Below are 12,167 nucleotides of genomic sequence, written 5' to 3' on the forward strand. Positions count from 1 at the left end.
ATAAAGGAGACAATTTATTGTCTACAAGTTCATTCTAAATCTTCCTCACTTAAGATTGCCTTTATTGTGTTCTCATTTTTATGCAAAATCAACAAGACATTCATATATAATAAAAAAAAAAAACAGTAGTGGGCCCATAAGATGTTATTGGTTGATTTATAGGTTATAGGATATCCTTGAACCTAAACTTTCTGAGTCCACTTGGTAAAATATGAATCACAACATTTTAATTCTGATGGATACAACGCCATTGGTGACAGCTTTTTAAGTAGCAGAATGTGGTTGGTGTCCCGAACGCTTTTTCAAGCCAATTATGTATAAAATGTCTGTGTGTTTGTGCTATAGACTGTTTATAAAGATGGACAACGCATCCCCACTTCCTCCCACTGTACAAAAGTGAAGCCAAATATCCTGGATATCCCCAGTTTGCTAGCAAGAGACATTCACAGCTGACAATTATGATGTCACACCCCATTTTTGCAGCATCAAATAACTAATTAAAACTAAACTTATCAGAAAAATGAACACTTGACCATACATCATCATGATGAGAACTACATAAAACGGCAGAAACCATCTTTGGAAAACAATTATTTGACGTGTATTTTAGAGTTTTTCGTTTGGCCCATCCGCTAGCATGGAGTTGGTTGGGTTCATGACCTATACTGCAGCCAGCCACCAGGGGGCAATGGAGATGTTTTGGCTTCACTTTTGTGGAGCTGTCATGTCGTCCATGTTTATATACAGTCTATAAATGTAGGTGGAGAGAGAGAGAGAGATTTTTTAATGATCTTATGGCTCCTCTTCCCATCCAGATGGGGATGCAGCGCTGGTGGGAGCAGGAGATCCCCGTGGATGGAGCAATCAACAAAGGAGAGCTCATGACACACAACCTGACTGAGCTCATAAAGCCTGAATCCTACGAGGTGCGCCTCACCCCCATCACTCGGTTCGGAGAAGGCGACTCCACCATCCGGATTGTCACGTACAGCGGTGAGTGCTGTTCAGGATGCTAACTCTTAAGGATGTCTTTTTTGGATAACAGTGTCTAGTCTACTCATCCTGCTGTATTTGAATGTTTCCACGTGTGGAAAATAGAAAGAAAAACATGGTAAGGGAAACGCTTTAGTCTTCTTCTCTACACGTGGTTGCACAGGTGGAGGAATTACAGCTACAGCTGGTAACGTAATCCTTCAGCTAACTCTAGAAATACTCTTAGATTATCTCCGGCTCCAGTTTGTGCTGCCGCATAATGACACATGTTCATCAACACTGACGGATATCAAAGGTTCACTCTGGTATCGCCAATCATTACGATGATCGCACTAATGATGCATTATGTATGAGGAAGGACCAGTAAGAAGTGAACTCATTAAAATGATTTGAATTGCGTCTAACACATTCAGTCATGAGACGACAGCTTGACGTCAGCCGGCTTTGCTTCTTTGCCACTTTGAGTAAACGCTGATCAACTGAATAATCATCTCTTCTTCGTGACCTGCCTGTCAAGTCTAATCTGGTCTCGGGGCAAAGGCTGACTTGTTGTCTCTGAGCATGAGAGATCATCATGACATCAAAGCATCAGATGACTCAAACATGTAGTTCGGGTCACAAGACCAAGCAGAGCTGGTCAAAGACGAGTTGTGTTTTGCTTTGCTCCCAAAACAGTGTATTTGTTTGTTTGTGATTCCTTTCCCCTTTTTTTGCCAGAGGATGCAATTTGTTTCCTGGGATATGTTTCACACAAAAAATAGCCTTTTTTTGATTGTATACTGCCCATATTTTGAAAGGTCCTCGGCCTTACCTAGCCCCACATGGCCCCCAGAACCAGACAGGACAATAACATGCTTACTGCTGTAGGGGTGGGAATCACCAGAGGCCTCACGATACGATATTATCACCGTACTTGAGTCACGATACTATCTTATTGCGATTTTAAACATCTTGCGATGTGCTGAGTATTGCAATGATAAATATGGCGATTTATTAACCTTTTTTTCAACTGCAAATGATGCAGTTTGTCAACATCTGTTTTATCTTATAAGATACAGTTTTCACTCTGTTCATCTCTAAGCTTTTTATTCACATATCTTGAGGTCAGAGGTCAACGGAGTCCTTTAAAAATGGCCATGACAAAACTTAGCGTAATTTTTTTGCGTTATTTAGTGTTCTTCCCAACAAGCACATGACATGGTTGGTGCCAATCGATTCCTTGGGTTTTCTAGTTTCATATTATACCAGTGTCTTCACTCTAGCTTTAAAATGAGCCCGCTTCACCCTCTGAAAGACTGAATAGTGGTTGTCGGATTGTTAAGAGGTTAATAGTTTACATAATAAAAGATTGATACTTGACATCCGTGTATCGATACAATATTGCCACACAAAATATTGCGATACTACGCTGCATCTATTTTTCCCCCACCTTATACTGCTGTTAAATTGTTTAATTTGGTTGATGGCAGTTTTGAATCAGTCAGTTTTTCCTTGCCAAAATGTAGCCTAAATTTGGAGCATTATTTAGCATTCTTGCCAACAAGCTAACATTACATGGTTTGTACCAATGTATTCCTTAGATTTTGTAGTTTCATATGATATCAGTGTCTTCACTCTAGCTTTAATACTGAGCCAGCCACAACCTCTGACAGACAGAATAGTGGGCGTCGGATTGTTAAGAGGTTAATAGTTTATACAATAAAAGATCGATACTTGAGGTCCGTGTATCGATCCCTCACCCTATACTGCTGTAAAATTGTTTAATAATTTGGTTGATGTAGTTTTGAATCAGGACTGTAGTAATAGAATAGCAGCCAGAAGGACATCATGAACATGATGTGTACTGTACGGCGGGCCAGCCTGGTAGCCGCATGCAAATGGAGGTACATTCTTCAGCCTGTTGGACGACACGCTGGCTGAAATACAAACAGTACATTAGCATCCAGCAGTGTCGGTGAACAGATGCACAGGTACTTGAGATGTGCATTTTCAGAAACAAAACTGGCTGACTGTTTTCCGTCTATCACTGACTGCTTCCTGAGTTGTGCTGCTGCTGCATGCTGCAGTTGTGAATTATTCAGTCTCACTGCAGCTCATCTTGGCTGGTGAAAAGAGAATTGGGAAAGAGAAGAAGTGAGAGAGAGAGAGAGATAAAAAACGTGCTGTTTTTTTGTAATAGTTTGTGATATTGTGTTATGCTAAATCTTGAATTCTGCTGAATTGAATCAAATTGAATCCAATCAAAGTGAAGTCAAGAGAATTGAGGCTAATTAAGACAGAGAGAGGCACAAGAGGAGAGATGGAGGCAGCCAAGTTGGGACTGAAGAGAAAAGAGAAGATACAGAGGAACAAAGTTAAAAAAGAAAGAAGACAGCCAATGCTGATGTGCGAATCGGCTGCCCAACAAGAGACCGGACTAATTATCACTCTAGGGCTGCTCTGTTCTCCCACGCACAGCGTAGCGTCACTGTAGCAGCCTCATGCAGGTCTGAGCAGAATCCACTGTGTCCCGCAAGACGTCCTGACTGACGCCAAATACAGTCCAGCATCATCTCCATTATCGCTTCCTTTTCACTCTCACCGGGGAACAGGAACGTGTGCGTCTCTATACAACTTTATGGGGAACTGAAATGATTGTGTGTTATTTTTAAACTATGTTATATGCAGTTATGATTAATCAGTATGTTAGATTTAGGTCTTATCCTATCTCGGAATATATATAAATGAATGTAATATTTTCTTGGAAGAAAGAGAAATCCAGTTCTGCTTGTACTTGGACGCGGACCAGAGACACCAGAGATCTTTTACTAAGCCACCTATATTTAGCACTTTCATTACTAACAGGCAAACTTCAGTTTGAGTCAGAGACGCTTACGTCAGAGAACATTTATAACGAACAGTTAGATTTGGCGGAAAACGCTCTCCCTGTTTGAGGGAGCCCTCAAACAATCTGAGCAGCAACAAGGATTCTGCTGGGAGAACTAATCCACGCTTAATAAACACAAATATAGTTAAATCCATGATACCAAAAGCTTAGCACATGAGGGTTGAGGCGGTGGAGGTGCGGCAGCACAATGTTGGTATGAGTGCAGAGCACTGAACAGAGTAATAGTGAGAAGTGTCATGTTATAACGACTGCGCTGTACACCTGGATGTATATGATTGGACGTCAGTAGTCAACTGGTAGCCAAGCAGCTGGTGAGCAAACCAGTGATTGTGAAACATGGCTAAACTGTGTACTGTAGTACCATCTATACTACATACTAAATCTCATGGTACATGTCCACAGCCTCCGTCCTGTTCACGCTTCCCATGCATTGTCTATGTAAGCAGTCGTGCAATGCATTTGCAGCGATTAGAGAGGCGGGGAATCACGTTGGCCGCTCCTCATATGCATAAAGTTGAGGGCTAGGCTAGGTCTTTATGCAAATCAGGGGCGTCCGACGCGACTCGCCGCCATTGGAAACTCCCGAGAAACTTTTAAACGAAGCGTTGTCGATCCAAAATAAAGACAGATTCTGCAACTGCATGGCTTATTTCTTGCATAAAATGTTTTCAGGAACACATTTCGGTGAACTATATTTGTGATATAAGAGAAGAAAGTTTCCAAACGAGCCACCATGTTGGTTCCGGTTTGAAAGCTGGGAGCAGCAGCCCATGAGGGAAAGCGTTCGTCTAATCAGGTGCAGAGTGCCTTTTGTCTAGTGGCAGCCCATCAAGCGTCCAATGCTGGACGCTAACGCCCCTGTAGACACGTACCATCACAGCGTTTTGAGTACGCAGTGTGTTTGTGCTGGAAAAGTGACAAAATTGGTAGAATTGAAACAGTTGGTATGCATACTAATAAAAATGTATTAAGTGTGCTGTTGATGTACATTACTCTCCCAAAATGCAATGCACAAAGGAAAGGGAGGAGCTACTCATAGCTGCAAAAAACAAATTGTGGATGGTGGTCACAGCTTTATGAACAACCTAGAAAAACCAAAAAACTAAAAATTTAGAAAAACCTCATGCTGTCTACGGGTGAAGTTTAATTGGTGGTGACATTTGATTAATGTGCAGGATCGGTGCAAGTATTATAATTACTTGTTGGTGTAACACTTTACGAAGACCATTAGCATTTAGTGTATACTGTTAGCATGCGGTATGGTATTGGGACATACTGCTTGTCTCTTCAAAAGCCGAAAACTTCTGCTGCTTCTTTGAGTCTCTCTGGTTTCATACTTTGTCACTGGAGCCAAAGACACACCTGTGCAGGTAACAGGCAGTGATCAGAAACCTGGACAAGGTGTTCACATTCCAGTATCCTGGTTTATTTTGGAGTAAACCAGCTGGTATTTAAAAGTTTCACTGAAAGGACAAGGGCTTGTCTGAGGATTTGTATGATGTTTCCATGCTCAAATATGACACAAAAAGATGCACCACTCACAAAGTGGCAACTCAACTGTACGAAATGTTATTGTATAGTTTGCCTTATAATCGGGGGCATAGTGTTGGTAATCTTCAAAAACATATTTTGTTATAATTGTTGATATTGTCATTACATCCCGACAGCAATAGATAAATCAAATGCTCTGACAAAAAACTCTGGTGTCTGTGGCTGTCGCATGACTGTAATAAACCCATCCAATCATTTCATGTGGCCCGAATGCAGGCTACCTGCTTACCTGCCTGTGTGTACGCTGCTCGTGCACTCATTGCGTGTCACCGGAGTCTTCCACAAGCTGATAGCTTAACAGCTGTAAGTACTAACAATAGACATATTAGTTGTTTACGTACATTATTATCATTTTGGAGGAGTGGCTTTGGAGGGAGGCCTGAGGCGTCAGACTGTCAGTGTTGCCAACTTGGCGACTTTCTCTCTAGATTTAGGAACTTTTGAAGCTAATTCTGCTAGCCACTTTCATTGGAAAAGAGTTGGCAACACTGGCCTCGGTTTTTCGGTTGTATCAAGTGTACTCTTAAGATTACCAACCCTAGCTTTAAGATGCTGAAAAAAAATGCAAAACCATTGAATCTTGAATGTTGAATCAGATACATAAACAGAATGCTTATAAAAAAGTGACAAACTACTTTGCATTTAAAATCAGTCATTACCAGTCAGTCCGTGATGGTTTTCATCACTGTTGCTACATAGCAACAAGGTTGTGAGGATGAATTCAGCTTAAGCCCTGCTTCTTGCAGTGTGGAGTTTGCACAGTTTCCCTTATTTCCTCCAACAAACCAAAAAGACATACAGGTTAGAATTCTCCAAATAACCCTCAGGTGTCAATGTGAGTGTATTTGTCCCTCTGTGTTTGTACTTCTATGTGTGTTTGCATGTTTGCCTTGCAATGGCGAACATGGTGCTTCCTGCCTTTCACTAGAGTATCTCTAGCTCCTCATGACCCTGAAAATGAATGTGCGTGTACGGAAACAATAAAACAAAGAATATGAAGGCTGGGTTGTCAGCTGTTACAGGATAAACATTGTCGTCCTAGTTTTATCATAAGGCCTCTAAAATCGAAGTGTGAGTGAGTTTGCTCTTCATTGCCCAGTAGGCCAAGCGATCATTCTGATGCACATAAAGCCGATGGTAGCAGCTTTTCTGTGAGTTGGCGAGAAAACACAAAAGCGTTTATAGTGTCCCCAGCTGTAGGATGAAGGATGGTCGTGTCACCGAGCTCCGAAGACGCTCTTTTAAATTTTGCTGCAGTGACAAACTCGGCATCTGTTTGGTGTTCCTCATAACACTCCTCCCTCACTCTCTGGTTTCCTCCAAGGCGCAGGATTTAATGTTTAAGCCTCCTGTCAACCCGCACAGTGTCACGGTGAAACACTGCTGCTATTTCTTAATTTTCCATTTTTATGCAGCTCATAGTGACATATACAGTAAGATGCCTGTCCTAAAGTCAAAACCCAGTAAATCTTATATTAGATACAGATTGCCTGCCATAGCCGAGGTGTTGGGGTATTATTATTCGGCCAGCGGTGGTTCAGTGTAATCCCTGTCTGAGCTTTTGTTCAGTCATGGGCTCAACTCTGTTTACCTGAGAACTCAATGAATCACAAAGTTTTTTTTAAATTTCAAAGTTATTATCGTTATTAACTTTGACAGCCCTAAAAAATATATATATACTGATGTTATCATAAATGATATGATATGGTGCACCTTTTATGGTAATTTATTAGTTTGCATTAGCAGTGTCTTTTTTGTAGCTTTTTTTGCTGTTTTTTCCTACATTTGTTTTTTGTCTCCTCCTCTACTCGCTATCTAAACCACAGCAAAGCTCCTCCCTGTGGAAGTCCATTAAGGATTCACTTGCTTGCATCGATGTGTCGTACACAGACTGATGCAAGAGCAGGATAACACACAGGAGGTTACTGGACATGGGCTGGCTGTGTTTGGGTGTGTGTTACTGCAGGACCAGCGCAGAACAGTTGCATCCTCTGTTAGGGAGCAACAGTTTGATTGAAGGACACAATAGTGTGAAGTGTCTGAGGGGATGAGGGGAAGATTGCTGAATTACATTTACCCACGCTGTTATTATTCCAACTGATGGTTGGAGCTGTGAAGCCGTCACAGGGCTTTCTCACAACGTCATGGCACCCGCCCAGACCCCCTAAACATGATGGATGGGAATCTTGGAGAGCGTGAATTATATGAGGTCAATGAAAAAAAAAGAAAAAAAAAGGAGAAGCTGGGGCTGCTGTTGTCTATGAGGACACTTGGCTGCAGCCGTGGAATTGTCTGCTGCTTCGTAATACAGCCGCAGGCCAGTGGGCAGGGAATCCAGCCAAGATGAAGTCAGCGTTTGTATCCGGAACGGCCTCTACGGACCGCTGTCCTTTGGCGGTCAATGAGCTCACTTTGTGTTTCAATCAAAATTAGGCAATTTGGACGGAAGGCGGTGATGCATCACGCAACAGTTTGTTTTGTCCTCTGAGTTGGAAACGTAGAAACCAGACATGCAACTCTAATGCACGGGTTAAGGACATGACCTTTCGTGACGAAAGTTGTGTTCACTTCACACCGTGATCACTGGGACTGTTTATCTTGAGAACCATCAAGATTACATTTCATCCTCGATCATTATTTGAGGCTTTTATAGCTGGAAGGGGAAGCGGAGTGCTGCAGCATTGAGAAAGAAATAAGAGATCTTTTTTTAAAGCCCTTGCAGCTTGCTGGAGGGCTTTTCACACCTATGATTTTAACAACATAATGCATTTTAAGGAGAGCGTTTGAGGTCCACTCGTGTTTTCAGGAGCTACAGAAGTATTTGAAGTCGAACAAGGCTGTAAAATGTCTAAAAAAGAATGCTTCGTCGACAATAGATCTCAGTGTATTTTTATTCCTTGTTTGTTTCCCCCATATCCAATACAGTCATCTAAATTGGAAGTTAAATTATCTGTGAGTGTATGTGCATGCACAGCGAGTAGTAAAGTAGCCTGTGGGCGTGCTCTCTGCTCAGCTTGATTTCCTCAGTGGGGGTGGAGACACTGCTCGAGCAGACACATTCATCTGGACTAAGGCACCGTGAGTCAAGCCTGGGGATGCTGCAGGTAGAAAAAAAAAAACTGACAAGGAAACATATTTTCATAACGGTTCACGGTCTTGGAAGAAAGAAGGGGGCAGCAGGAAGGATCGGGGAGGATGGGGAGATGCAGGTAACGGGAGGCTGAGAGGGAAAGAGCCGGCAGAGCAGGAGGGGGGGCGCTGAAAGAATAGAGTTTTATCAGAAAACTCAGCATCCGTTTCACAGGCCCGGGGCTGCGAGTTGTCATTTAAAACATTTTCTCTGCAACAGCGCCGATGATTTCCTCCCTCCTCTTGCAGACTTTTCATTGCAGCAGTGCCAGTGTAGATTCAGTAGGAAGTGTTGGGATGCAGGTATTTCCACAATCGGTAACATAAAAGATTATTATACGACGAGGGTGTACAGCCTGTTCTTCCCACACTCGTGGCTCCAGCTGCAGTGTTGCAGTTCACTGAATGTTTTATATGATTCAATTGGAAAAGCAACGGTTTGTTCTCTCTCTCTCTTTCTCTCTCTCTCTCTCTCTCTCTCTGCGTGTGCCTTTGTGCTTACTCCTCTTTTCTCCACACTGCAAGTGAACAAGTGGACACACATTCCCACGAAGCGCACAGCAATAAACAGAAATCACTACTTGAGTTTCTGCTTTTTAAAAGGACTCGATTCTCACCATCCCCGTGGTGCTTCCCCCCCGCTCCTCAGCACATGTTTTCCTTTGTGAGGAATGATTTGTTATTACTCACTTTAATTGGTCGGATTAAAATCAATTCCCCCCATGAACGGCGGGGTTTCATAAATCACGCGGCGGCGCGGTTTTGTGGTAAAGCTGATGTATCGCATCTATTCAGCCGGTCAGCAATCGATCATGAAAATGCCCATGAATCTTCTTGACAGGTTAAATGGTATTTACTCTGCAAAAAGTGAAGTGCCGACTAACTGGCTCGTTGCAACTCCGTGTGATACCCTTGACCTTTCTGTGTCTGCTGCGGCGGTAGCTTCTTAAATTATCAATGAGGGGAGCATTGAACCGCGGTTAGGTGGACAGAATGCAGAAGAAGCCTTTGCATGCGTTTTCAGCGGACATCATCAGAGTTTGATGTAAAAGTTTCCATATAATGGCGGCGCTGAAAACACAGAAAGAATCAAGGATGTAATACAGGAACATCATGAGCACACACACTTGTGATTATTACTCATTTTTATGATTTATTGGCGTCTAAATGGAAGTTTAAAACAGGCTTAGTGCTCTAAATGGAAGTCACCTTGAACAAGAACATCAGCAATGGCAAATGGCAATAATGATAAGCAGTGGCGCCATAAGCTTATTAATGTGGTCAGGCCGGTCCTCCTAATCCCTCTGTCTTTTACATTTGATAACAGGCAGAGAACGACTGCTGTCACCTTTTCAACTTTAAATCCCAGACATCTCTCTCTCTCTCTCTCTCTCTCGCACACTCTGTCTGTCAATAATAATTGCATTGTGTGCGCCAGTGGATTGCTTCCTGTTTGGCTACGTTTAGTTTTTTATTTGTACACTGTGAAAGCAATAGAGCTTGACGAAGACGCGCTCTAATATGCTTCCAGTGTTTTAATATCACAGGACAATTTTCACAGCCTTCCCACGGGCCTCTTTCATTTAGTTTTATGACAGTAGAACACTGAGCAAAGTGTGCAAGCTCCAAGTTTTATACATGTAGACTTTTATTAGCTCTGTGCCTAAACAGTGGGTGACAGCAGGACGAAAAGTTAATAGCTACTTCATGCTTGTGTTGTATTCTGTGTAACCTGTGCAGATTTATATCAGCCTTTTTAAAGTGCGACAATTTGACTGCTTGTACGCCTTCCATTTCCTTTTAAGAAGTGTTCCACGTATTGACAGACGGCTAAGATATTCCGTACTAATGACTGTCCCTGGCCTTTTCTCTTTCACAGCTCCCATCAACCCTCACCTGAGTAAGTAATGTGCACCTCACTTAGCACGTCTCGCCAGAGAGCTAGGCTCTTTCTGTCGCAGCACCGTCTGCGAGAGCAGTGGGGAGACTCAAAGTAACTGCACATCCCGTCGAGATCTGACTCACAACATGTCACACCGCACTGGAAGATCCTTCTAAGTATACTTAAGTAGTTCTAAACGAAGTATGAGGAAAATAAGACCTGCATCAGGCTATTTGACATGTTGAGAGCTTTAAATCTCTTCAGGACATTGTGCATTTTTAGATGGAGTGTATTTGCATGATATGTGCTTTTGTGTGTGTGTGAGTACATCTGCACGCTCTGCGAGCATTACTTATGCATGCATCTGTGCCGTATGTTTATATCCTTTAATGTTTAGTTCCATTTATGACACATTCCATTGTTGAAACTTTACAAATTCACATTATTCACGCCTTGAGAATCCACACTTAATCATTGTGCGCTGTGCTGTAGTGTGCCGTTGTGCATTGTGGTTTCTTTATTTATATAGGTATATGTTTTGGTGGGTGTTCACGCAAACATTGCCAACATAATAACAAACATCCTAATCACCAACATCATTATCCAAATCCCCAAAGGAAGCTATCTTACCTGCACGCCTCCTCTTCCTCCCCCCCCCTTTCCTCTGCCTCTCCTTCCAAATCCTCCTATCTCTCCCGGGCGCAGGAGGCGAAAACATTTAGTTTAGCTCACAGTGGATGGGGGCGTTAGTGTCTGGCGCCCGGAGCTAGACCTCCATTTAAATCTGCATGCCTATGAGGAGGAGAGTCAAGAGTGCCCGCAACCCAGCCCCCTTTCCTCTCCCCGCTCCGCCACTTCTTTCTCTCCTCTTCGCTCTCACTTTCTATCTCTTTTTTTTCTGCCTCGCAGCATCACTGCCCTGCTTCCTTTCCCTTGGTCCGTCCACCCACACTCCACCTCTATAGTCTATGTTACCTCCATTACCTGAGTAAAAAGCTGCAGATTCGGCTCCTCTCAAGGTCACCACTCCAAACTGCTCCCAGCTACATTTTAATAAATCAATGAATATTTATCAGAACACATGCCTGCATCCTGAATCCAAATGCTCCTTTTTTTTACTATCTCTTTGAGGACGCTGCTCGGCGGCGCCGTGTCCTCTGGTCGGGTGTTTTTGCTTTGTTTGTTACATGGATTAAATGGAGGTTGTGACACTGTTGATCCTGCCGCTTCCCCCCTTCATTAAACCGAGTGGGTTATTGTGACTATTCATTAGTATCTTCACAGTTAGATATTCCCCCGACACGTGACCCATCGTAACCTCGCGCTTGACAATTACTTTTTTCTTGAATGGTGACAAAAAGTTTCATTCCCTCTTCGCACTCTCCACTCGTTTAAAAATTGCAGTCAAAGGGGTGTGGAGAGCGACGGAGGAGAAGGGGGGGGAGCACTCAATATCTCCACCTTCACACACACTCCAAAGAAGATGGAGAGCGATAGAGAAGGAGGGAGGCGGCGTCAACTTTAGAAAACTGATTGCACAGAGTCCTACTAGTGACACTACAAAACATCCAAGGACAATCATTGTTACTTTCAATCTTGAAAAAAAGAGAGCTACTCAAAATTATTGGCAGTTCAACAGATTCACTTTTTATACACATTATGCTGCTTCTACAATGTCAAACGACTTAAACAACCATCAATACCTTTAGAAATCCAGATTTTTTT

At 42.7% G+C, this 12,167-nt stretch overlaps 1 protein-coding gene across 2 annotated transcripts in view; it reads left to right on the forward strand.

The window, feature by feature from the left end:
• Positions 1–12,167, forward strand: part of LOC119476717 (MAM domain-containing glycosylphosphatidylinositol anchor protein 2-like) — a 312,808-nt gene that overhangs the window by 279,610 nt on the left and 21,031 nt on the right. For both annotated transcript variants that reach the window (XM_037750166.1, XM_037750167.1), the window contains exons 14-15: positions 816–993; positions 10,440–10,460. In XM_037750166.1, the coding sequence (XP_037606094.1) occupies positions 816–993; positions 10,440–10,460 (199 nt within the window). The remainder of the gene's footprint in view (positions 1–815; positions 994–10,439; positions 10,461–12,167) is intronic.

The sequence above is a fragment of the Sebastes umbrosus genome, chromosome 18 (assembly GCF_015220745.1).
Source record: "Sebastes umbrosus isolate fSebUmb1 chromosome 18, fSebUmb1.pri, whole genome shotgun sequence".
Taxonomy (NCBI): domain Eukaryota; kingdom Metazoa; phylum Chordata; class Actinopteri; order Perciformes; family Sebastidae; genus Sebastes; species Sebastes umbrosus.